This window comes from Pogoniulus pusillus, chromosome 38 (assembly GCF_015220805.1).
Source record: "Pogoniulus pusillus isolate bPogPus1 chromosome 38, bPogPus1.pri, whole genome shotgun sequence".
NCBI lineage: Eukaryota > Metazoa > Chordata > Aves > Piciformes > Lybiidae > Pogoniulus > Pogoniulus pusillus.
This window is the reverse complement of record NC_087301.1, coordinates 7,123,907-7,151,096: the sequence shown is the minus strand read 5'-3', so window position 1 is coordinate 7,151,096 and position 27,190 is coordinate 7,123,907. Positions and strand designations below refer to the sequence as shown.

The 27,190-nt window shown below is 54.1% G+C and overlaps 1 protein-coding gene across 1 annotated transcript in view; it reads right to left on the bottom strand.

Moving 5' to 3' along the window:
• The window catches only part of ZBTB16 (zinc finger and BTB domain containing 16), a 58,762-nt gene that overhangs the window by 11,725 nt on the left and 19,847 nt on the right, over window positions 1-27,190 (bottom strand). Inside the window, exons 3-4 of the mRNA XM_064173046.1 lie at window positions 17,656-17,753; window positions 8,513-8,599 (exon numbers count right to left, since the gene is read on the bottom strand). Coding sequence (XP_064029116.1) covers window positions 8,513-8,599; window positions 17,656-17,753 — 185 coding nt within the window. The remainder of the gene's footprint in view (window positions 1-8,512; window positions 8,600-17,655; window positions 17,754-27,190) is intronic.

Sequence of the window (27,190 nt, the reverse complement as noted above, 5' to 3'; positions counted from 1 at the left end):
GCCTAGGGCCAAAATAATAAAACCCCGCCGCAGTCGCAAGTTACAGAACAAAAAGGAACCGCGCGGCTGACAGAAGTTAATATCTCAATTTAACAGTGCTGCTCCGCTAATGATCCTTTGATATGTGTTTATTTAGGAAGGTCTGATCTTGACCTTGAAAGCAAACTAAACCACAAAGTCTTTATGAGAGGAGAGAAAGACTTTATTTATAGACTGGCTTTGCGTCAATCATGGCGGCAGCTGGACCTGCGCTGGCGAGGCGCTGCCAGGCAGCCCGCGGGTCCAAGAGGGGTGTGAATCAATAAGGGGGGTGTCTTCTGGGTGGGGTGGTGGCTGAGGAGGAGGCCCACAATGTGCCCCACCCTATCTCCAAGGTGGGTGCTGAGCCCGCATGGAGATCTTCCAGCAAACTGAGGGGTGAAGAGGGGCTCCTTGCCTAGAGCAATGCTCCCAGGGCATGGTGTTGGCCTGGGTGCCCCTGTCACCAGCAAGTAGTTCCTGAGCATCTCATGCCTGAGTCCTTCCCCTCCAGCTGCTGCAGTTTCCAGCTACACCTGCCTTCCCCAGGCATGGTCCCTAGGTTTGGCAGGAAGTGGCACGCTTGGCATCTCACTGGGCAGGTACAGGTGGGTTTTCCTCCTGAAGACACCAAGCACCACACAAACCTCACCTTTGGAAAGGAAAACCTTGGGAAGTTTTGAGGGCTGATCCCATTAAGCTGCATTTCCACCTTCCAGGTGGGGCAGGTGAGAGCTTCCCAAGCTCCAAACACCATGTGAGCCCGGGAACATGCTGCCAAGGCTTTGCCCCTACAGCACTGTGCTTCTGAGCCTCACTCTGCTTCTTCAGCCCAAATGGTTGTCTGAAGCTGCTCACAAACCCCAAAGCCTCCTGCTCAAAGCTGCAGAGCTGCCACACTGCATGACCCTGTTTGTACCTGGGATCTCTGTGCAGCATCTTCCCTCATCTTCCCTTAAGCCTGTCCTGGTGCTCTCCATCCTGGAGAGCCCTGAGTGCATCCCCACCATTCCCAAGGAAGCCACACCTTGCCAACCCATCCCTGCCCTTCCAAGGACAATCATTTCCCTGGGGCCACTGGAGAGGAACTGTGGCATCGTTCCTGGCCACCACTTCAGAAAGGAAGCTGTCAGCTACTCACTTACTCATTGCCCCTACACTAGCTTCCCGGATTTCCTTTTCCCACTTGGCATTTGGAGTGAAACCAGGTGAAAAAATAATTTGCCTTTCTGCCACAAGCCTCTGGCCTACTTCGCCTATCACTTTCCGAGCCACAGTTGAACCTATGTATTACAAACTGCTCCACCCTCAAACAAAGAGCTGCAGTGAGGAGATGAAACCTTCACTCAGCATCTCTAGGGTACTGAGAGCCACCTCATGGGACCTTCTGTCCAAAGATTCTTCACCACGAGTGTTTACCAACTGGTGCATCATGGTGGGCATGCACTTCTCCCTGCCAGGTGGGTTTTAGGGAACTGCAGACCAGGTCTCTGGTCAGTGGCATTCTGAACTGCCCTCTGCCCTGCTTGTCTATGGGGCTGCAGCATCCCACACTATAGGAGACCACCATCACCACCACCATTGCCACCATCACTGCCCCGGCTGGTGGAGTGACTCTTTGGTGGCGTGGCCAGCTGCCCCTGGCTGAGCATGGCCAGTGCAGCCACCCTTTGCTGCGAGGCACAAAGCCAGGATTCGCGGGGTTTGCTGATTATCCCTGCACCCCATCATTAAAAAAAGGGAGAAAAGATGAAAAGGCCTCCTCGGCAGAGCCAGGGGGACGTGGCACAGGACCGGGGGGCAGCACTCCCCCAGGCTTGGGGGCTTTTTGTACAGCGGGGAGACGCGAGTCCCGGGGGACAAAAGTAACTGCTAAGGTAAGTTAAACCTTGTCGAGATGAACTTTCCTGCTACTTTTAATTAAAAGTTCTTTGGAATTAAAAAGGACACTATTCAGGAAAGGCTGAAAAAAAAAATTCATTGACACCAGCCCGCCCCCCTCCCCTTTTTCCCAAGGAAAAGAAAAAGCTGTTTTTGTGTGTCTGCTCACCCAGCCCGCACTGTACAAAAGGAAGCGGATTTGCAGCAAGACACATGAGATGACCCCCTGACCCCGAGCCGCTGAAAAGTCCTCAATGGCATAAATACCAGATAATCAATCACATACCAGGAGGGCCGGTCCCCCTGCCCTCGCCCCCGCCGCCGGGTTTATGAGAGATGCACTGTAAACGGACACCGGCTCCTGACGGGAGGCCCCTCTCGGCATTCCTGTGCCGGACCAGGAGACCCCGGCCGCCTCTTGCCCGCGTTTCATCCCTGCTTTACACAGCCCCGAGCATCCTCCAGCTCCCCAAGTGTGCCATGGCCTGCAGTGCGCTTCCCTTCCCGCCCCGGAGCAGAACGAGGCGCAGTGCCCCTCTGTGCTCCAAGCCATGGCCAAGCATCCTCCAAGCCACCGCAGGAATGGTCAGTGCCGAGGCCAGGGAGGAACTGGCCCCATCCACAGAAAGCTTTGCTGTTTCGGGGCTTTTGCTGGCATTCCCTAGTCTTGGGGGGTTACAGCAGCAACTGTACCAGGCTGGTTCCCCTTACTGGGCATCCTGAATGCAAGCAGAGGAGGGCTGCCACGTCTGCCTCATGGTCTGGGGGCACAATAGATGTTAAAGCTTTCAAAGGAGGGAAGGAAAAAAAGATTGCTGAGATCCTGCACTGGTTTGGTTAAACGCGGAGCCACTTGGCAACTAAATTTGATAATGCTTTTGTCCACGGGTCAGAGGTTAAATATGTTCACACTAATCCCCTTCATCTAGAATTAAAGGACAAGAAAGATCTCTCCGTAGCTTAGCAAGAGGGCTTTTCTCATCACGCTTTAAATAGTATTTGCACAGGAAAATTAGAGGCTGGCCATTGGCTGCTGCCCACGGCCGTGGCTCTGCCACGTTGCCATCTCTCAGCTCACTCTGGGCGAATCTGCCTGCTCACACGAGGCCTGACCATGCTGTGCCTCCCAGCCGAGCCCACCTGGAAGTGTGTGTGGGGGTTGGCTGTGAAGGTGGAAGAAGTCACCGTGCTTTGGGAGGCAGAGTGATTCCCAGTTTCAGGAATGTGCGCTGGGACTCGGATTTCAAGCACTGTCACAGGACATTACTATCAGACAAAGGGGCTCTGTGCTGCACCCCCAGGACCTGCTGCCTGGGACTCAGCTGAAGCTGGGGCTGGTGGCATGCAAAGCCCAGAGATGGTGCTGCCGACCCTGCTCCTGCGCAGCTCCTTCCCTCCACTAGCACCGTCCTCAGTCCTTTTGCAAACAAACGTGGCCATGTGAGCACTGAGAGTGCTCGAGGCCCTGCAGTTTGGGTGGGGATGGCTCTGCTTCACCCCTCCCTAAGGTGGCAGCAAGTGAGCCCCCTCCCTGTCCAGTAGACAAAATCAAGCACAGAGCATTTTGTGCAAGGTTCTGCAGGGACACTGCACAAAAGATGCTGCTTGTGCAGGGAACAATTCACTCCAGCCAGATACCAGCACCCCAAAATGTCACAACAGCTACAAAAGCACCTCCAACACTACCTTCTCAGATACTCAGTTGCTACCGAAGCCACAAACCCCAAGAGCAGCTCCCCCATTCTCAAATTTCATTTTTCCAGGGTGCCCACTCAGCATCACCAGCACTGGAAGGTGCCAGGAGAAACATCTTTGCACCTCCCATGTGCAATGTTTGCAAACATGCACTTTTGTTTTCTGAGCGGGGGAACCCAGAACCACTTTTCTCCATCACAAGGCACTCCTGCCTCCTCTCCTGGAACCAGGACCCTTGTACCCAAATCCCATTCCAGTTGAATCCCCACTGCTTCCAGATGCCAGCTGAAGTGCTGGGCAATGGCAGCACATGGAGGAGTGCACAAGGCTCTCACAGGAGTTTCCAGACATCAATGTCCATATCTGGGCACTGCTGCAGGGTATCATCCCTGCTGCCTCCCCGAGTTGGGACTGAGGCGGCGAGGCTAGCACAGGAGGGTGCTTACCTCTGAGTGCAGTTCATCCTGCAGTGCATTATCTCTGGCTATGGAACAACGCGATCCGGCGGAATTTTCCCCAGAAGCCTCATTGAGCTGCTCTGAAAACCCTCAGGAGCCCCATGAAATGGTAATAGAAAGCCAGGGGCAGCCCAGCAAGATATGGAGCTGGGCTCTGTATGAAGTGTGCCATCTGCTTGTGGCCAGGCACCCCCTCAGACTTAGCCACAAGACAGAACGGAGCCAGATGACTCCTGAATTGTATCTCAGGAGCCCAAGGTGCTGCTTCTGAAGGTGGGACATTGCAGGTGGCTGCTGGTGGCCAAGTGCCACCAAGCCAATTCACAGCAGTCAGCAGTGCCCAGAGAGTGTCCTGATGGAACTGGCATGGCCACGGCTCGTGGCACCACGCTGAGAACAAGGCAAAGAGAATTTGTGTTTCAACAGAACCAAACTCATTCCACTTGCTCACAAGCCTTCGTCTCCAACACCAGCAGCCTACAGCTACAGCATTGCTGGTGGGTTTTAGGCAGGTACAATTCCGAGGCAGAAAGAGACAAGCAAAAGAAGAGAAGACAAATACAGAATTAATTGCTCCAAATATGGATTTGCCAAGAGCAGATATGGTGTCTGCCTGTCTGAAAGCACAGCTCCGGCACAGTGCCCCCTCCACCTCCTCCAGGCTCCCATGTGTGTGCCCAGCAAAGCCCAGCCAGGAATGGAGCTTCTGGGATGCTGCTCTGCAGAGAAATGCCAACTGCTTTGGCATTTAAGACAAAACAATTAAAGGAAGCCCAAAGCCTGAAGCCCGAAGCCCACACTGGGTACCTCAGTGTGCATTTTGAGCAGCAGCCCAGATTTTGTTTTGGGGAAAAAAAAACCGGTTGCAATCCCTGAGAAGGCTGAGCTCTCCGAGCTGCCGCCCAGTGGCACTTTCCGCGGGACCCAGCACCACTGCCACCTCCTCTCTGGGCTCTCGTGCGCCAGGTTCCTTTCCCTTTGTACCTCCACTCGTACTGCACGACTGTTTTGAATCTCTAAAATAATGTGACAAGTTAATGATGGCACAATTATCTAAATGCTTAACAGACATCTTATCTAAGTGAATCGGATTGAGATTCCATCCCGCTGACAATAAACATCAATGGCAGAGCAGAAAGTGATAGGCAAATTATCGCCAACCCTGCAATTTCAATGCTATTAAATTTGGAGGAATAACAGCCCTGAGGCCTGTAAACTCTGAATAAAATAGACCCTTGTGTTTGGCCAACTATTAAATCAAAACGCTACCAACATCCCGGCAAGGAAAGAGAAAGGGGGGAAGGGGGAGTAAAACAGAGCAGAGGCAGATTTATGGCTTTTCAATTTTGGGCTGAACGTAGCATTTAATAACTCTTTTTCTGCTGTTCCTGCCTGGCATCACCGTCCCAGGGATGTGAGCAGTGCAGACAGGGGGTGAGGGCAGAGGAGGCCATGGCCTCCTGTGCAGCCTCAGCAGCACATACAGGGCCGCGCTGGCCCCACAGATCGCAGACCAAACAACATGCTGAAGCAAACCCACTCTATATTAGGTGTGGAGTGTGCCCATGTGGAAGTGGGTCAGGAGCAAATCTGTGCTGGCCCATGGTGGGCACTGGGCTCACTGGTGTTAATTGCCTTGGCACACGGGCAGAACTTGAGACGAGTCACCTCTGATATTTTAAGAGTCGGTGGTGAGCCTGGAGCCTGTCAGCACCATCCCCATCCCTGTAAGCCCTCCGAGCCCTGTCAGCATAGGCTGGAGGTGCTCAGCTTGTCCCACTGGTGCATTTTGGTTTTTCTTCCAGATTTTAGGAGCAGGGTAAGGAATTTTCCACGCTCTGCTCCCCGGTGTGGCACTGAGCTCGTGCTGCTGCAAGATGAGCCAAAACAGTTGCTGCCTTTCCTATTGCCATGGGCTGGGGGCCAAGAACAGCGATCGCCCGGAGAGGGCGTCCCAGTCTGAGTCGACGGAGCTGGGCACAGCTCTGTGCTCACAAGCACAAACTATTTTTTGTCTTTGTTATTATTTTTCAGCTCTCCTCAGAAGGCAGGGTGTGGGCTTTCTGCTGCCAGGGCTGGGTTGTGTTTGGTACAGCACACGGACATCAGCCTGGCACCGTACTCTGCACTGTCACCCAGAGGAGCAGGGTGGGCAACAGGAAGAAAAACAAGTGAGATGAAAGGGGTGCTGGATCCTGCCCGAACCCTGAGAAGCAGCCCCACGTGGGGTAAAGAGAACCTGAGAGCTCCTCCCTTGGCCACGCATAGCAGAAAATCTGCTGCTGTGGGTCAAGCTGTGACTGCTCACAGACAGCTCTCTCACCTTCCCTAAATGCTGCAGTTTTGAGCAAAGTGGGAATGTTTGGGCAGCCTGCAGCAGATCCAACCCTGCCCAGGGTCTGAGAGCATCCCTGAAAGGACTCCACCTGGGTCTCTACCAAAAATGGTGATCTTTTTCAGCATCTTCTGCCAACTGACCTGTGGCGAAGGGCAAAAGGAGGATGCCCAAAAAAGAACCCACTCTGGGCGATGCTGTTATTTGGAACGGAGCTGTTTATACTGAGGCAGAGGCGGGCTGTTGGCTGTGCCAGGGCAGGGTGCCCTGTGTGCCACCTGATGATAGGAAATGATTCATTTTGGCTGCCCCTCTGTGTTTACAGTGGGAGGCAACAATGACAAACCTGCTCTCTGGTCACTGCGTCCCTGTGCTCTGCTCCCCTGCTGCCCTTTGAGCTTTGGTGAGGTCCAGACCCAGGTTTCAGCAACCAGAGGGGCTCTAATCCCTGCAGAAGCATTGAGGTTGATAACAAACCTGTGTAGCTGCATCTGTGGAGTGATTTGAGGTGCATCACCGAGTAGCTGCTCAACAGCACCCACTCCTGATGCCACTCAGGGGGTTCTGGGGTCCTGGGTATTGAGGAGAACTGGGCTCCCATCAGTTGCCCCAGGATGCTCCACAGGGAAATACCAGGGAAAAAGGGAACTCACCACTGTTTGCTCAGCCACCTTTAACTTTTACCTCTCTGCCCAGCTTGGGTCGCTCAGCCCTGAGTGGAGCAAGTCCCTTTTCTTTGCCCCACCACAAGTCCTTTGCTCCTCCTCAACCTACAGGACACACAGCTTTGAAAGGCACTCTGAGCCCTGCAGTCCAGCCCCAGCAGCGCGATGCTGCCTATGGAGGGCAATTACTTCACGATTTATGAACTGGTGCTGGGCCAGCTCAGCTCCCAGATCGGGTGACGGCCGCAGCTATTCCTGCCTGGTGACGCAGCACTTTGCATCGCCACTCAGTCCTCAAAACCAGGCTCTCCGTGCCAGCCCCGTGCCTGCAGATTATCTTACCACCTCTCTGCATGAACCTGCCCCGTGGCAAACTCTCCCTGGGTGGGGTGGCCCTTGCAGGGGGCTCTGCAGTGGTGGCAGAAGGCAGCTGCTGAGAAGAGATGATGTGCTGTGCTCGGAGAGGGAACGAACCCCTTCACAGTCGCTGTGCCATCACTTCCCATCAGCATCTGCTAACACCAAGCAGTAACCACAGTGGAACTGGGTGAACTGGTGCCTCATGCCCATAAGTTAGTGGAAGTGGAGCTGGAGCTGCCTCACTCTGGCAAAGCACAAGCACCGAGGTACTGAGTCGACTGCCTCAGCTGCAGAGACAGACAAGGATCAGCCGTGGCAACTGCTCCAGATGGGTTTTCAACCTTTATGAGCAGAACAGAAAGATGTTTTCTGTGCTCAGCTGGGTCCAGCCTTCCCCAGACTCCCGTCCTCACGTCCCATAGCATCCTTTTTGACAAGTTTGTGCACAGCCCAGCTGCTCAGGAGCCACTTGCACCCCTGTACACACCTCACAGCCACACAACAAAACCCCTCAGCTGCAGATGCAGCAAATTGGTTCCCGTGAATGCTCTGAACTCCAGGAATACAATGATTGGCACAGGCTGGGGGCTGCAAACCACTCACAACTCATCACTCGTAGCCTCCTGAGCATCCAAACTCTCCTGACAAGGGTATTCATCCCTTGGGGAGCTTCTCTTACAGCTGAATGGTGGCCAAGTGCATTCATGTTGGTCCAATTTTGACCCAAGGGTAGTGACCAGTAAGCAACGCTCAGATGCTGAGTGCAACCACAGAAGGTTGTGCTCCATCTTCCACCAACAGCACCCTTAGCAGCACAGCAAAACCAGACCAAAACAAGCCAGCAGAAAATAGCCCAATCCAAAAGCCATCTGGGGAGGTTTTCTTGCAAACACCACACATGGATTTCAACACAGGCACAAAACCATCTCCAGTTTAGACTTAGGCAGAATACGCAGCCAGCTTAACTTGGTCAAATTAAAAGCAAGAAAGGGCCCCAGGCAGGTCAGAAGCAGGAACCACAGAGGGTTGCTGTTGGTTATGAAGGCACCTGAATGTCCAAGCTGGGCCTAAGCAAAGGAGGGGAAGGGGAGGCCACGTACCAGTGTGTGTCTGCCGGTGCGTCTCCAGGGCATCTTCCTTTGAGAACTGAGCGCCACACTGATCACAGACTACAGCCTTGGAGCCCGCTAGGGAGAGAAAGGGGAGAGGAAGGTTAGTTGGGGGACATCCACCCAAAACTGTGTGTGGGATGTTGCTGCTGCCATGAGCATTGTTCAAACCATATGACTTGCACGATGATAGAGGGGGGTGCCCCTATTTTATCTGCCCTTATGAGGCCACAAAAAGCAGCAACTTGCTTAACCCCGCAGCCCTGTTCCCCGCACACAGCAGCACAGTGCACAATAAGGAGCTGCTCAGAGGAAGAAATTAAATATTTGGGTTTTTTTCTATCTAAAAATCATTAACCATCAATGCGTTTCATTAGCCTTGTAACCGAGCTAATTGGAATTGGTTTCCTTCCCCTTCCCGTCGCAGCTGCCGTCACCGGTACCCGACGAGGCCGAAGCGCCGCGATCGAGCAAGAAGCTCAGAGGCGTCTTTGACTATCGGAGAGGAAGGTGGCATGGGGGCAGCGTGCAGAAAATCACTATCAACATGTGCTGCTGTTTGAGCGAGGAGGAAAACAGGATGCCCAGCAGCAGATAAGTAACTTCCAGATAAAACCAGATAAAACCAGATTAACGATACACACCACGTCTGAAGCAGCGCTGCCAGGACAATGCCATGGACCCAGTTCTTAGATTTCGAGGTTTGATTCGTCTGCTGTGAGGAGTGGAGCGTGACAGAGCAGCTCCAGGGCAGGGGCACTGCTGCGCAGAGAGCCCTGCCGCCTGCTTCCAGGGGTCCAGACCCAACCCCTGCCCGCACCCCCTGAGCCCCTCGCCCTGTCAACACAACGCAATTTGGAGCAAGGTGCACAGAAAAGGTGACAGAGAGAGAGGGAGGTATCACGAGATGCATTAGAAAGAGAATTCCTTCGCCTTTAAATTGTCTCAGCAACGGCTGGCTCGCAGGCAGAAATATTTGGCAGCGGCGAAATTAAAAGTGATAAATTTTCTCGCCAAGCGCTGATCGATAATAGAGGTCTCATCTGTTAATCAATACGACAGTCTGCCTCTTTACTGTGCATATGTTGTTCTCTGCCGCCCTCGCCGCGATGGCAACTTTGCATTCAAAACAACCCCAGTGTGCACGGGGGGCCACGTGGCCCTGCCACAGGGACAAACACCAAAACCTAGGGCTTTGGGGTGATGTGAGGAGGGCAGTGGAGTAGCTCCTCCAAGATGTGCTGCCAGCGTGCATCTGGGATGCTTCTGGGGGCACTGAGCATCTCACACGTGTGGTCAGTGGTCCCTCCTTCCACCCTTGGCAGGGAGAGGAGCGTGGGGTACAGGGTGGCCAGTACAGGAAGCAGCTGCTGAAGCAGTGACAGGCTGGGGATATGTGGGGCAGCAGCATGGGCTGCCCTCCACTCGGCTCGGCTCACTGGCCGGCACGGGCGAGGCACAGCCAGCAGTTGCCAAGGCAATGGCTCTCCAGTGCCACTTGAAGCTCTTGGAGCCCCACTGCTGCAAAGTGTGATCCATGAGGACACGCAACCTGCCATAGCATAGCAGCCACTGGTGCTGGCCCCACACTGGTGGTGCTGAGGGGGATGCTGTGCTCAGGGGAGTCGCTGCATCCATGAACTGGAATCGTGACAAACGCGATGTTTGCTTCACCTCTCCTGTTTCTACGTGGGGTGAAGAGAGAACATGTGTGCTTGTGCCCCACGCCCCTCAAATCCAAGTGCAGGCATGGCTGGGGCCGAAGGAGCAGCGGGAACCTGGGGTACACAGCGAGGAAGGGCAAAGGCAGTCGGCATCTGGCCGGAGGGGGGGGTAGGGGGGGGCAACAAAAACCCAAAAATTCCTGGCGAGGCAAAAATAAACAGGGTGAGCATCGGGAGGAGCCGGGCCCTGGCTTACATAAGGCAGCACAGCGTGTACCAAAACAGCGGCCCCAAAAAAAGCCGAAGCTGTCAGAACAATGAGTACAGACGAGGGCATTTTACAGCAGGCGCTGCCGTACAGTTTTATTTACAGTACCTCTTATCAGCGCGGGAACAGCACGCCGCCTGCCAATTTCCAAAGGCCAGGACTGCGTGTTCTTTCCCTCAAGTAGATGTGTACTCCAGGCGGGGGAATTTTTTTCTGGGTGTTCTTTTTTTTTTTTTTTTTTCCTCTCATCAGCAAAACAAAAACTGATACGGAGCCAGGATTCCTGTAATGTACACACGCTCGCGGGGAGGAGGGGAGGAGGAGGAGGAGAAGGAGGAGGAGGAGGAGGAGGAGAAGGAGGGAGGCGATTGAATATGTAAATAGTTCAAGGTTAATTTTACTATGTGAGTCACCAGGAAAAATGTCATCCAACATCTGAGCTTATTATAACAGGGCTCAGGGAAAAAAAAACCAACAACAACAACAACAAAAAATCCCCCCCGACAACCCAAGACCAGGGCTCAGCATTTGTTGTTAAAGGCAGCAGGACATATTTGAAAGCAGCACAGCCAGAGCCTGCATCGGGGCTCGCTTTGCTCCCGCTCGCTTTCTCAACGCGCCCGCCGTAAACGGCACCCAGAGAAGCAGGTCCCCTTCCACCCTAAGGCATTCTGTGATGGTTCTGCGATTACCTCCCCCCCACTCCCTTCCCCAAGACGTACACACCAGGAGCCTGGGGAGGGTATTTTTAGTGAGCGACTCGTATCGCCTACAGCATCCACGGATCTCCGGGTGATCTGCCTGTTGGGACTCCACGTGCTGCCAAGGATCAGCCGCGGTTTGGTGCGAGCCTCATGGTTGGCACCCATCTCCCTGCCGTATGTTTACATCCATGTGAGCAAATTTATAGCTCCTGCCTAATAAAGGGCCCTCAGTGAGGGGCTGGTGCCAAGGAGTGAGGAGATGCTGCTTTTTCCATCCTATGCTATCTGCACAGTCATTGCTGCCCAATGTCTCCCTCAGCAAGGTCAGCACTGCCCAGGGACTGCAGTGCCCCCAGAGGAAAGCCATAAGGAGGGGCAGGACTGAGACAGTTTAATGTCCCCTAAAAGAAAGGCAAAGGAAAGGCCCAGCACTGGGCAGTGCTGTCAGGCCTTAAAGAAGCTCTCAGAAATGGGATGCCCAGAAGGGTCATGGCAAGGATCCCCAATAACATTACCATGATCATCCTCTGGGCATGTCCATGAACGTTTGGGTATCTCTCAGCTTGGGCAGGCGCAGCAGGGGCTGCTGTCTCTCCCATCTCAAGCAAGGCCTAGCCCAGTGACTCTGAAGACAGAACTGCATAGCTTCAGCCACTGTTACCTCCACAGTCCCTCCTGACACCACTCAGTTTAATTACTTTATGGGGATGAGCAGCAGCCCCTCCAGTTCCAGCACTTTGAGCAGTAGGAAGCAGTAAAACATCCCAGTCTGCCTCCTTCGCCTGCCCGCACTGCTGCCCAGCCCTAATTGGGGGGCTGCAACCCCTTGAGGGGTCTGGTTTCCCACCCTGCTCCCAGGGGAGGAGGGGGTAGGAGCAGCAGATGCCTCCTGCCCCTCCTCAGATCCATCCACCAGGAAGTAAACCACCATTTCCCATGCCCACTGCCCCATCTGCCAGATAAACCTTGTGGGGCTGGGGGCCAAGAGGGAGAGGGGCTCCCAAAACACAAACCATAGTTTGGGGGAAAATAGGAGAAGAGGAAAGAGGCGAGCTGTGAGGATCCTCTGAAGAAGGATGAGGATGGATAAAGGGAGAGAAAGATGGGAAATGAGCAATCTCTTGGGTTCCCATGGGGAGGAAGGTGGTGGTAGAAGACAGGTTGGTGGCAGCAATGCCCCTTCCCCACTGTGGTTTTGTCACGGCAGCCCCCACCGGTGCGACGTGTGCTAGTTTGAGCCTTGCTGGGATATTTTGGTGAGAAGAATTAGATTACAGGCTGTGAAAAGGATGCCACATCTATTCCCCTCCCTCACACAGCACCAGGGATTAATAAAAATTTGGGATTGTATGCTATTAACAGGCTGCAACTGGCGAGAAGGAGGGAGGTGGGGGGGAAATATGGATTAAAAAAAAATTTTTTTTTGCCCAGTAAATTTATTCACTGTCGTCGCTTTACTACCTAATTAATTCAGTCATTTCAAAAACAATTTTATTTATGTTCCATTTACCACATCAAAAGTGCAAAGAAGAAAAAAAAAAAAAGAGGCACCAAACCACAGTGATGCTAAAATAATACCTCAAGGCATCTATTTTTAATCAGGGAAAAAAAAAAAATATGGAAAGAAAAGGAAAGGGAGAGAGAGAAGGAGGGGGAAAAGAGAAAAAAAAAAAGCAAAGGCAGTGGAGCCAGCCCTGCTTTCTATACAATCTCTGCCGGGCAGACCACCAACTCAGGGAGTGTGAGCAGCCCAGCCCCGCGCCGCTGCCTTCCTGGCTGCCGAAAACAGAGCTTGTCAAAAAAAAAAAAAGAAGAAAAAAACAAATCCATAATGGCCCGAGGCTCCTCTCCAATCTATTTTCTGCTCAGCTGGTTTTAAATGAAGTTATTATGAGTCATTAAAACACCCGCAAGCCTGTGGAAGTCAGCCAATTACAATTTTAAATTTAGCCTGTTCTCTACCCCATTCTCCTGTTTTCTTCTTCTGCCCACATCAAGCTGCTTTTGGGGTTTTATTATTGCTGTTATTATTATTATAGTTGTTGTTGTTGTTATTGTTGTTATTATAGTTCTTTTCTCCCCTGTTCCCCCCCCCCCCCCCAAAATGGAGGAGATGGTCGTGAAAATCTCTGCACCGAAAAACTACAGTGGAGAAGCTAGGAAGGGGCAAATCGAGAGGGAGCCATGGCGCAGGCTGGGGCTGGAGGGTTTTGCCTGTGCGGCTCCCCCACTGCCAGCAAACGGTAGCCACGGAGGAGAAGGAAAAAGCCAGGGCAGGTTCCAGGCTGGAGAGGGACTCGAAAGCCCAGTGCCAGACTAAGCCTGCAGACAGGACCAGCCCAGCCCATGCCACTGCTTCGCCTTCCTCCTCTCACCACATCCATCTTCCTCTCACCAGCACCACCTGCCTTCATCCTTTCTTCACCACCTTCTGCCTTCCCTCCTTTACTACCACCTCTCCCTTTCTTCCTTCACCATCACCCTCTGCCTTCTTCCCTCTGCCATCACCCTTGTCTTCCTGGCTGAGCATCATGAGCATCTCTGCAGTGCACCTGGGCCATGGGCAGCTCTGGCAGGCAGGATGCTGCCACAGCATCCAGAGGGATGCCTTGGATAGCCCTGGGAAAGCACCTGGGGCAATGGAACAGGGGCTTAGGGTGGGTGAGGGGGAGCCTTTGGCAGCATTACTGCCCAGCCTTTGCCAGCCGGTGCGGTAGCTGTCCACACTGCACAGCGCAGTGCAGAGCAGGGGGGATTTTCGTACAACAAAATGAAACAAATCCAGAGTGCTGTAGCTCGGGAACAAAACCAGGCAGGTTCTTACATAATGCCCTCATCCCCTGCGCCCCACCAGCGCTGCTCTCCCTGGCAGCCTGTGCTCGGCAGGGACCAACGACAGAGCCCACCACGGCCCTGGCAGCCCCGCGTGGCGAGCGAGTGAGCACGGCGCGCACTGCACAGCCCATAAAACTCCAAACAGCCTCCAGACACTCCTGCAATCGTCCTCCATCAAAACACTTTGTCTTGCATACAGAAATGCGGCGGGGCGCACGCGGAATACCAAATCAGGCCGTGGCGGGGCGGGGAGGCAGCTCCCTGGCAACCGGGGGGGGCTCCACTGCCGCGCGACAGGAAACAAAATCTGTCAGGCCTGTTGGGCAAATGATAAACATTAGCGGTGTGACAGCAGAGAAACAACACCACAGCCGCAGCGATGGCTGGAGAGCGCGCGGGGAGCGGCGGGCAGGGGCGGATGGGGTCTCGCCTCACTTAACCCCCATCCCACCCCAGAGTGGGGTTCTCCAGCCCCACGACCTCAGGGGAACTTTGAGAAGTTTCCCCCACCCAGTGAGAGCAGGGAGAAGTGGGTGGGTGACGATGGGCATGGATGTTGAGTGGTAATAGGCATGAACATTCAGAGGGGACAGTAGGGATGCACATTGGGTGGGTTCAGTGTGGCGTGCGGGGTCTTGGGATCTCATTCTGCACTCCATCTTCAGCAGCTCGGGGTGGGTGGAGGAGGAGAGTGGGCAGAGGTGGCAGAGAGGGCAAAATAAATAAATATATTTCATCAGGTAAGGACTGGGGGAGCAGAAGGAAGCAGCTGGCTCTGGCCCAGCGGCCAGGTCCAGGAACCCAGCCAAAACAGGAGCTAAAAAGCAAACCATATTCTTCTGGTCTCAGCTCAGGCTCTCGAGGCAGAGAGGATAGGGAGGGGGGAGGGGGCAGAGAAATGTATTTTTCATCAGCCAGTGTATAATTTATAAACAGCATTAAACAGTTTTTGTTGTCTCTCTTCCTCTCCCCCGTGTGCGCGGCTTGGCCGGCAGTCAAGCCTGCATTAATTTCTGCTGTGGGTACAGTGTGTTCTTGGATGCACATCTGCGGATGATCATAAACGCGGGAACGCTGGCAGAACATCCAGACCTGCCGGCAGGCCGCTGACATCACCCGGGACCGGCCGTGGGACGCCGGCCAGACAGGGCGGGGGGGTGGCCTTCCCGGGGAGCCGCTGCTATGGGTCCCGGACAAGGGTTAGGGGGCTGCAGCCGCTGTCAATCCCATCGCTGGTACATCACTGGAGGAGGGTAGGGGTGGGATGCACCCATCCCAAGGTACCATCCCCATGTGCACCCTGCTCCCCACGCACCCTCTGCTCCCCCAGCACAGCCTGGTCCAGCACCTAACAGACCTGAGGGATTTTTCCAGCCCTGTTCTGATGGCACAAGACAAAGTGAGGGTATTTGGACAGGCAGGGAAGCTGCTGGCCCAGGAACTGTGTGTATGCTGCCCACAGGCATCTCTGTGCTGTTGGCACTTGCCCCTGTTCATGGGCCGGTGAAGGGCCACAGCAGCCATCCCCCCAGCAGAGGTTTGTGCTGGATGGAGAGGCAAAGCAAGAGAGGGGACGGGCAGGAATCCTCCCCTTTCCCCAGGGAATAAATCCAACTCAAAGCTGGTCATTTGGTAACTGCCATACCAGGATCACATACCAAGCGCCCACAGAGCATCAGCTGTGGCAAGGATAACCCTGTCAGTGGCAGCACTGGGAACAGTCTCCCCAGTCCAACCAGTGCTGCTCCCCAACTGTACCACCGACAAGCTAGGTCTTCCACCTCACTTTCCCTGGCAATTTGTTTTTCTGGGAGAGGGGCAGCTCTTCCTATCACCTTCCCAGGCTTTGAGTGCACGTCCCTGCCTGAGCCGGGCAGCATGTAGGGCAGGGCTTTGCAGAGCATTAAGGGCTTTACGCTTACGCTCTACACCGAGGTGCAAACATCTGGCTGGGTGTTTACCTCACACCTGCAAGGCTGCTGAGATAACACCGCCGAGCACTCGTCGCGTTGCAGGGGCACTGCAACCCCCCCGGAGCCGGCCCCCAGGCTGTTTCCCAATTTAAATGCACCTTCCCCACCAGGTATCTCTCATGAGTTGGGGGAGGCTGCCACGACAGCCTCGGTATAGCCCAGCATTTGGCATACAGGGCTGCTGGAAGCGGGCTGCTGGAGGGGGCCGCCGGGGGGGCACAAGCCATCCCGCCACGACGCAGGTGCCACGGGGTGAACCCCCAGTTAAACACTGTGCAGCCCTCGGAGCACGGCCGAAAGCAAGCCTGGCGCTGCCGCTGCTCCGGCACAACCTCGCCGCATCCCGGGCTGGCGGCGGGGGGAGGCGAGGGGAGAGGTGCAAAGGTCTCCTGCTTTAATAAATAACAGCGCTGGAATCCGCGGCTGTTTGCGAGCGAGGGCAGAGCCCTCCCCGCCCCCCGCCGGATTTAGAAAAAAAATAAACCACTCGCACTAGATCCTGCGCGGAGAACTGGCGGAGGGCTGGCGGCGCGCACTGTACATACTGTACCCACTGCGCTGGACGCCGGCCAGCCACGGGCCACGGGCCAAAGCCACCGAAACAAACACGAGCTAGCGCCCGGCGCGGGGGGTGGGGGGGGGCAGCATCCCGGGAACACGCATCCAGCAACTCCAGTGTGGGGGCAGAGCAGCATACTGGGGAGCAGCATCTTGTGACATCAGCACCAGGGTGACATCAGCATCCCGTACCCAGCACTAGGGTGGGATCAGCAGTGGGAGGGGACCAGCATCCTGCATCCAGCATCCCAGAACCCACAACTTGCCACCTGAAGGACTGTGGGGTAGGCAGGCCCCTGCTACTTCCATGGCTATGGGCAAGGCATGTCCCTTCCTCCTGCCCCTCGGTACAGATGAGAGGCAGCAGGGAAAAAAAGAAATATAAAAATTGAGGGGGAAAAAGGATAATAACACAGAAACCCCCATGGAGTATAACAGCTTCCTTGCAGGGGTACCACTGAACACAGTTTTGGTCACAGTACCCTCCACCCAGAGTGGTCAGCCTTCAAAGGGGTGGGATGAGGACATTCACACGTTCGAGCAAGAGGACCTGATGGCCATCCACATTTTTGCACATCAAATCCCCAGCTGCACGAGGGGCTGCACGCCCAAGAGGAACAGCAGTCCACATTGACTGGCTGGGCATGAGCCTTCGCCCAGCACAGCCTTCCCACCCATCCCTACCTATTTAATTAAGGAGCCTGCACCGTGGGAACCTGCTCGTTAGATCCATCAGGCATGGAATGCCTCATGTGCCTGCACGCCAGGAACGTGGCACTGGGACACGCCGGAGCCAGCGTGGAGGAGACACTCACGCCATGAGCAGGGCTGGACACCAGGCAGCTTCGTGGTACGTGGCACTTGTTATTCCCAGCTACTCAGTCAGGAAAATATTTCCCCAATTAAGGAATTGAAAACAAGCTCCAAAAAAAGATAATTTAAATAAATCGAATTACTGGGCGGTGAGAACAAGCTTGCAGTGCATGTCCTGGAGAGGGCACAGCCAGCTCTGCACCCTCACCTCCAGACCAGAATCATCAGCTGGGAGGCTGTGGCATCTCGGGTGGGCCTGGTGAGCATTCCCCCAGCCCAGCCCAGCCCAGCCCAGCCCCAGCATCCCTCTCCAACCCACCTGAGTGAGCCAGTAAGTGCATTCGCAGCCGCAAGCTGTCCAGGAACCGCTTCCCACACAGCTCACATCCGTAGGTCTTCATCCCGCTGTGCAGCTTTCTAGGGGAGAACAGAGAGGGGTGAGTCCTCCTGCGTGGGGCTGAACCTCCATCCCAAACCACCACTTCCCAATATTTCCATAAAACCCACACATTGCCCAAAAGTAGCTCTGTGTTGAGGGGCCCTTTAGGAAAGACACAGGTAGGAGGTCCTGAAGAGTAACCCAGGATGAGATGACCTTCTCCTGCATAACTTTTGCCATCAGTGCTGTAGTTGGAGACTTTATTAAACTGGATCAATCTGGAATTAATCAAAGCAGGTGTTAGCAGAGCCCTGCCCTGTGCACCAAGTGCTTCTGGAAAGGTGCTGTACTCCACAACAAAAATAAATAACACAAATGTAAGAGGTTGTTTGTGTGCTTTTCTGACCAAATCCCCATTTCCATCCAAATTCAGCGTGACACAAATCACAAGCAAAAACTCTAACCACCAGCTCGCAAACAGGAAACACGCCGCTCAGCGTTTCCTGGCACCGCAAGGCGCAAGCGAAGCCACGCCTGAGTGGCATTGCACAACCTCCTGATGCCAGCGCCTCTCCCCACCACACGCCAAGGGGCTACAGCCCTAGCAGCAGAGGGGCTGAACCTCCCTCACCACATCGAGGAGTTGAACATCCTACACTGTGCCAGGTGCCTGAGCATCCCGCACAGCACCCTCCCCACTTTGCTATCACGGGCCGGGGCTGCTGGGCTTGCCCACAATGGGCAGACCTCAGCTTACTTCCCTCTGTCCGCCGTGAGGAGGATGCTGCTCTGCCTTTAGATAGCAAATGACCCACAGATTGCAGCTATCAAATTACCTTTAACAGTGAGTGTTTGCCCAGAGCTGGGCAGCAGTATTGTCCAGGTCTCCAACAACCATCCATCCAACTTCCACCTCACTCTCAAGCCATCCTTGCCACCCAAGGACGACCCTTCCCAGAGCCATTCCCACATTGTCCAGTCCCATGCTGCAGCGGAGCAGTCCAAGCCCCCTACTTTTCCCATGCTTTGGTATGTGTGGGGACGTCGAGCAGCCCCAAACCACCTGGAACGGGGCTCATCGCTTTGTTTCCCCAGCTCAGCTGGAGACGAACCGATGCTTTTGTGAAGGAGCCAGGCTGGGGGTTTGACAACAGCATTGATGAAAAGCCCCCCAAGCCCCAGCCGCTTCCAGCCGAGCGTGCTCGCTGCTGCTCAGGAGCCCCACCTCGCCCCGGCTCATCCCGGCGGCCGAGCAGGGCTGGCGGCGCCGGCAGCACGTGCGAGGTTTCAAAATCGGATGCTGTAAACAGAGAAGAATTTGTGTGTGTTTGAGGAGTCACACAGCACATCGCTGCTGCCGACCTCTGCTCACATCCACCGTTCATCATTGCTCCACAACAAGACGAGCGTATTTTTATTGCCCTGTTGCCAAAGCCAAGACAGAAACAGACTTGTCCAGGGCTGGGTGTTGAAGCCTCCTCCCTCTGCTGTTCCCGCGGGAGGGCTCGTCCCCAGCTGTGCAGGGATGCGAGGACCACTTGCTTTTGGAGTGTGGGGAGATTTAATTTTACATGAGCTTTATTTTCCCCCTCCTCCCCCCCAGCGTCAGAGCTATTGGCAGGAAGCTGCTACTACACCAAGCCCTTGCAAGACCATCCCTTGGAGTTGTGGAGAGCCCAGAGCTCTCAATCTGCCCCTACCCCATAGCACACAGGGTCTGATCCCTCACTCCTGTGCAGTGCAGCAAGTCCCACATCCTACCCTGCCATGCTGCTCTGCCAGGATGCTGAATGGCCATGCTGGCAGGACAGAGTGCAGGAGGAGACCCTGTGATGCTGAGCACCAATCAAACCCTGCAGAGCAGAGGGAGAATAAAGCAGAAGCTGGTTTCCAGTCTCAACTTTGCTGTATAATGTAATTATTAATCAGGCCTGTCCTGAATTCACTGTGTCATAGCGAAGGATTAAGAGTCATGCATGAATTCAGGCCAAGAAGGTTTACAATCCAAAGGGTTTATCTGCCTCACAAAAATAAATAACTCGCCAGCCTCCTGACGGGCTGCTGCTGCCAAGAAGTCAACTACAGAAGTGACAACCTTCTCATTTTGCATTTTTAATTAGGGACGTGCCTGTCGTGCTCCCCCGACCAGGGCTGAGCTCACTTCTGCACTTACCACCCGGTTTAAACCTCTGGGTGAGGAGGAGCGTGGTAGCCTCCATGCCAGCACTGCCATGTGTGCCCACTGAGGCCAACGTCTGTGAGCACTTAATGAGCTCCAGTAAAACTTGAAGGGTTCAGGGATTCTTTTGAAGCAAGTCTCAAGAAAGAGGAAAAACAAAAGGGTCACTTCCTTTTCTCTGTATCACCCCAAAACCAGCTTGGCTCCTAGCACAGACTACCTAGGTCAAACCAAGACCACATGGGCAGTGACTTTTCACCTCTATAATGGTGAGATGGACACAGGCAGGTGATGCTAAGCATCTGAGAGAATCACAGTATCACAGAATGGTGATACTGTGGCTTGGAATGGACCTCTGAAAATCACTGAGTCCAACCTCCCTGCCAAGGCAGGGTCACCTAGAGAAGGTCACACAGGAGCACACTCAGGTGGGTTTTGAATGTCTCCAGAGATGGAGACTCCACCACCTCTCTGGGCAGCCTGCTCCAGTGCTCCATCACCCTTAAATTCAGGAAGTTCCTCTTCATGGAACTTCTTATGGTGAAGTTTGTGGTCTTTACCCCTTGTCCTGTGCAGATAACACCTCCTTTCCTATCACCTTTCTCAGAGAGCCACAGGAGCACAGAGCCCACAGTCCTTGCCAGTGCCAAGGCTCCCTGGAAATCCACATTTGTCCCTCAACTTGGGTTCTGCCATTGCCCTCAGCCCCGAAACCTCCTCGCTGTTTAGAGGTGTTGAGCTGCTGGCTGAGTTATTTATTCGCAATATCTCCATCAACAAATTTCAGTGGCAACAAAAGTTCCCCATCGAGCGCCTGCTCGCAGGCTGCTCTTATCGCTCGCCATCTCGCGCAGCCCCTTTCAACAAGGTCTTAAAGCGCTTTATCTGCTCGCTTTCCCGGCAGCAAAATATGATTGAAACATTCTATTTCTGCTCGCCGGATTAAGGAGATGTTGCAAAACTGCACAAAAACCTGGCAGATGTAAGCAAGGTATTACAGCTGCAGGGGCTGTTAAGATCTGAGGGGAAAGATCAATACGAGCTTGTGAAGTTGTGCCTCTAGGAAGGGGCAGGGGGGAAAGACAAGGGCGTTAAAATACAGCAGTGTGCACCTATGTTGCTGCTCCAGGCTGAGGCTGGGATTACCCTCTGCCTTCTCTCTTGACTCTTGTGGTCCCTACAAGCAAACCAGCTGAGAAAAGGCCGCTGGGGTGGAGAACAGCAGTGATGAGGCAAAGCAGCATTCTGTAAAAAGCTGCTTTTCCTCTCGTTCCTGTTCAGTGAAGTGTTGGAGGTGCAGGGAAATGTTGAGTCCAGCTGAAGCCTCCCAGTTGTGATGGGTGCTCCATCACGAGGGTTTGTCCAGGGTGGCACAGATGAATGTGGGCAGGCATCCTGGGGTTGGGAACCAATCTACCCGAGTGAGTCCTGATACAGGGGTCTGGCAACGGGCTGTGCAGGCCAGGTACAAACCCACTGTGGGGTGATGCCCCCTCCTCACCCAGCACCGTCAAACAAAAGCCGAGCGGGAGGCTGGCCCCTCGCAAGCTGCCGGTAATTAAAACGGCCTGTAAACGCCCCGCAAAAAGCACTTCAAAGGGACAGCGACTTCAGCCAGGCTGTGCCGTGTCACAATTATGAGTTGTCCCCACAGGGTGCTTTGTGTGAAAAGCCCAGGATCGAGGGCAAGCTGCACTGTCCGGACGTGGGGGCTCGGTGCAGCATCCCAGCTGGGTACTAGTGCAGCTTCGGTACCTGAAGTCCACTGCAAGTAGCCAGCTGCCACTAGAAGCCAACTGCAGCTCTGCCCGGTGAGAAACCAACGCAAACCCTTCTGTTGTTTTTATTTAAGAAGCTTTCATTGCTTAGCCCCTCTCTGCTGCCCTGCTTGGGAAGCACGGAGGAGATCCTCTCCCCTCCTGACCAGACGCACAGCTTTGGGCCCTTTGACTACTTTCCAGTGTATATTTTTCCCCTCAAATGGAGTGAGAACAATGGTTAGGAAATCTGACAGAAAACTATTCCGAGCCATTTATTGCCTTAATGCGCACCTTTGTCCAACAGGCAGTTTTGACAGGAGCGATAAATTCCAAATTTATGTCAACAGAGCATATGTTGAACACCTCATTTCTGAGCTAAAGCGGCATGCTGCCCCATAAATCACCCTTCTGTTTGAAATGAAAGTAGATTACGGGCCCGTGTTATTGAGCAGTTAGAGCCACAGTCGTATAAATCAGAACTTTTAACTCCAGGCGATTCCTTCTGCAATTAACTAAAGGGCACTTTGTCATCTCCGGGCTGGGGTGCAGCTTGGCAGGGCACATAGCTACCGGGGTGCGGCAAAACCCCTGCTGCCAAGGAAAGACTCCCACGGCAGGGTTCTGCTCAGTACCTGTTGAGGCAGCGAACCTCAAGGCAAAGCCCAGAGCAGACCCCAGGGAGCATAGTGCCAAGGGGCTGTGGAGGTTTGCACATCACTGCTCCTATCGCTCCTGACCCGGATTCTGGCAGCGTGATCAAGCACAGGGGGGCAATTGTGTAGCTGGCATGACATAAGCTAAAGCACAGAGTGCCAGTCAGTCAACAGCAAGATCAAAATGTGCACTGGTGCAACACTCAGTGTCTTGCACTGACTGGAATGCAGAAGGCACATCCACGCCTGTGGACTTCACAGTGGTTGCACTCCTGATGCCCATGCAACAGGTTGAAAGCCTCGTCCTGCTGCGCTTTGCCCTGGCCACTCTCTCCCCAGGGCACTGGAGGACAGCAGTGTGGGGGCTGAGTGCCGAAGGGGCAGGCGCCCGGCCGCTGGAGCAGCGCCGCTATAAAAAGATTCAGCCACTGAGTATTTCCTTTCCTATAAAATATTCATTGCCACGCGCGAGCCAGGGAGCAGAAACCTCCAGCGGTTCTGACTCGGTGCCGCAGCACTAACGCAGCTCTACAGGGGCCTTCCGGCTTATCTATACTGGGCTGGAGCTGCAGCGCCCAGCCAAGGGGCAGCTGCTGGCCATGGCACGCAGGGTGCATGGCACCAAACACCGTGCAGGCCGACTGGGACCAGTGTGGCTTCTCCTCACTGCCACCAGGCTGAACTGTTCCCCAAGTCCCTCTTTGCTGCCTGATCTCCACCTGGGTCAATCAACAGGAGAATCCATTCATCCCCTGACCCACTTGATCCAGGTAGCAACAGCAGTGCCACATCTCCTTTGCAGCAGGGATCTCATGGAGTGCCAAGGTCAGCGGGCAGCAGCTGCTGCACAAGCCAGGCTGCCTGTGAGTTGTACCTGCAGCGTGCAGGGGATGACTTGCACCCCACTTGTTATTTACAATGCTCAGTAGTGGAGCTGCCTGTGCCACGGTGCTGGGCCAGCTCTGCCTTCATCTTCCAGCCCAGAGGATTAAAATAGCAGAGAGAGCTATTAAGGGCATGGGGAAGGGGGGAGGGAGCTGAGACCTTCCTCTTGCTTTAATAAATGAGGAAAAAAGCCCTAAACCAACAACCTGCCCTCAAATCACCGCTGCTGCAAAAAAATAAATAAAGCTTCCAGGAGCTGGGAGTGAAGATTTGACTATTTCTGTAGCTTGAAAAGGAAAAGGAAGGGGGAGGGAGGGGATGGCTGTCACTGGAGAGCACTGAAACTCCCTGCCCCTACAATATTTATATTTGCCATGAGCTAATTTATGAGCTTAAAGCAGATGCTGTGCTGTGACGTCATTTCACCAGCATGCCGAAGCCTTCCCTGTGCAGAGACTGAAGCAAGAATCCTTCCTGTTTCACCTCACCTTACACAGAAACAAGCAGAAAACATCTAAAGCACGACTCAGACCCCTCCACAGGGCCTGCCTGCACAGCAGTGCCAGCCACCACTCTCCAAATGCACTGTCCTGGGCAGAAGCTGCCACCAGCAGCCCCTGGAGCAGCACATTGCCAGGGCCATGCAAATAGGGTGGCACCAGAATTATTACTACTATTACTACTATTGTTATTACTATTATTTTAAATGTGTTCCAGTGCCCTGGTTTCAGGTCAGTGAACAAGACCTGAAAAGTATCCTCCAGGATGGAGCTTTGCCCCCACAATGCTCCCTTTGTGAGGACCCCAATACAGAGGTCCATGAGCTTGTGCTGGATGGGATGAGCATGGATGGGAAGCTGTTGCATGTACCCAAGACAGTGCAGCTGGCAGCAAGAATCACCTCCTGTCTGTAACAGTTGAACTACACAGGCAGAGATGTTGTGCCATATCTACAATCAGGTGGATGTGCCCACTTTGGTGCCCACCTTGGCTTCTCAAACCATAAGGAATGCAACCATGGCATGACATTATCCACAGTGAAGGTCCACCAAGTGATGATGCTGGGTGATAGGATCTACTGCTGGCTCAGGATCTCTGCCATAGCACCACCGACCGGTGAGACCAACACAAAAAGTTCCACACTGCCAGACTCTGGGCATGGAGGGGTTAAGGCACGGCAGGCACGCAGCCCTGCTCAGAATAACAGCGTTAATTCCGCGGGCCAGAACCACCATCCCCACTCCTCGGGCAGCTGCTGATGCTGACGTATGGACACGACGCGCACAACATTGGCTGCCCAGCTGGTGCTGCCCACAGGGACGCACTTGGCATCACACCCACTGCCCCTGTGAGGCTGAACTGACGTGACGTGATGCCAGTGGTGGCAGCACGAGTGTGGGGCTTGTTCTGGAAAACGATGCCAAATTTGAGGGGGTGATCACAGCGACCTTCGCGCCTGGTCCAGCTGCGCGGCGGCAGTGCAAGATGCAGATGTTTTGATAGCAATAATCAGCGGTTCAGGCGTTGCAAGAGTACAAATATAGGCTGCACCTGGGCTCCTCGGCACTGCATGTGCCCTGCAGCACCAGTGTGGGCCACCAACAGCAAAGCAGGGGCTGTGGCTGCTCCCCCCTCCAGACTAAAAGGGATGGGCAAAGTGCTGGGTACCGCACATTGGATGCCTTCCAGAAAGGTGCCAGGAAAGGCCCCAGATGGTCCAAGCAGCATCACCTCGATGCTCACTGTAGAAGAAGGAGCCTGCAGCTCCTGCAGCCCTGAGGATATGGCAGAAGTCCTCAAGGAGCCAAAAGTGAGGAGACTGGAGGTGCTAAGAGGATGCTGGAGCAAAGGACTTAGGGGGAGAATCTTAGTGCAGGGGGATCTTTTAATTTCCATTCTCTTCAGTGCCCCAGCCCCAGGGAGGAGGCTGGACACACATCAGAAATGGGCTGGTATCCACTGGGCTACTGCAAGGACGGGCACAGAAGCCAGTTCCTGCATACTGAGCTCACCCTCAGGGAGCTGCAACAGCTTGCACAGTGCAGCCGGACAGATGACATCCCCACATCTCTCTCTGATGACTTTACTCATGCTCAGCTCTATTTTCCCAGTGAGTTTGCACAGCATCCTCTTCTCCCAACCTCATTTTGTCCTCCTAGAAGAGGGCACAGATTTTCAGACCCATCTCCCATCCCTGTCAGCTCCTTTGGGTGCCTCATGCCAGACATAATAAATCCACAGCAGAAGCCCAGCTGCTCTGTCCCATCAGGCAGCTGTGTCCTTCCACCTCCTTGCCCCGTTAGGGAGATGCTGCTGCTGCTGCCCCTCACCCCAGTGCACCACTGTTCTCTAGCCCCTGTTCCAACCCAGCTGGGAAGCACAGCCAAGGAGGGGCAGGAATTGCAGGCAAACACAGCACAGATTCTGAGGAGTTTTATAAGGTAATCAAATATGCAAGAGATTCAACAAACTAATTTGGAGCACACACCTGGGGTCCTCTGATAATGTCGGCTGTGCCTACACAGCGCAAGGATTAAAATTTCATAGAGTCATGATTTCATCAGTCGCTAAACTACAAAGGATTAATTAACAGCCAGGGAAGAGCTCACGGCTTGGAAATACAGACTTAAGGAAAATATCTATCTCCCCTCTCCAGATGTCAGCGCACAGACGAATAAAGAGCTTTGATGAAAACACTTTCTGATTATTAGCAACTCCAAATACCGAGGGTTTGTGGCTAGAATTAAGGATGCTCAGCTCCAATCTGCCGCCCTGACACCGTGGGTCACCACCTGGCCTCCTGCTGAGCTCTTCCAGGATGCATGCTCCTGGGACACGACTGGTGTGTGCACGGCCAGCTGCTGTGCCAGATTTTGGTCATCGGCAGAGATCCTCCCTCGGTTGGGAATGGGAAGAGCCCCAGGACTTCCTCTCCAAACCAGCACCTGCCTAGAGCTCTTGCCTTTGCTTCCCTGTGAGCCATCTGCCTCTGGCTCGCTGATCCCTAGAGAGCTCCCAAAGTGATATCCTTGCCCACTATGCCTGAAATGAGCAATGTGCCAGAACCATGGCGGCAGCTACTCAAAGTCAGGGGACGTAAGTCCCCATCTGTGTGTACCATAACACAGCCTTCTTCTTCCCACAATCCCTGCCCAAACCTCCTCCCATAAGCGAGCAGACCTCATGTTTCTTCTGGAGTGTTGTGGAGGAGGAGAGCCCAGGGGTAATGCCTGCCCCCAGGGAAAACCCTGCCTGGCACCGGGGCTGAGCTGCTCACACATGTGTCCATGGTGCCGAGCCCCAGCAGCAGCTTCAGCAGCATGAGTGGAGCATGGCAGCACGTTTGCCTCCTTCCCCAGGAAGATGAATTAGGGAGCTGTCAGCCAGGGACAGCCACAGCAGTTGTGTTGCTGTAAAGGGGCAGTAGAAGTGTCTTTGATTAATGAAACTGTGATGCTGGGCTGTTAGGCAGCCCTTCCTTGGCAGAGAGATGCCCTCAGACAGGCTGGTCTGATGCTGATTCTCTAGCAAAACTTCTCCCAGCCACAGGATGGTCTCCAGCTGCCCTCCACCAGCATCACCACCTTCGCCTGGGTTCATGCTGCCTCCTCAGGAGTTCCCAGGGCTGACAAAGAACTAATTATTTCCCAATTACAAGCGAGGAGATGAACATTATGCACCTTGTCAAGCCAGTAAATTAATGCATCTGAACTGTGCCGGGCTTTGGTAAGAGCCCAAAGTGCTCAGGGCAAGGAGGTGGCACTGAGAGGAGTGACTCAGGAACACCAAGTCAGGCACACCGAACCTTGGCACAGCTCAGGCCTTGTCTGGTATCAGTATCAATAAGCAGTGTGCAGATGGGGAGCATCACTGCAGGGCTCCAGCAGAGGGTCCTGTACTAGGCAGGGGGTAGAGGCACTGCTGTCAGTCACTGACAGCACTGCTGTATCTGACTTCTGTTTTGCATTCATGGGGGTTACCAGACAAGTGGCACCTCA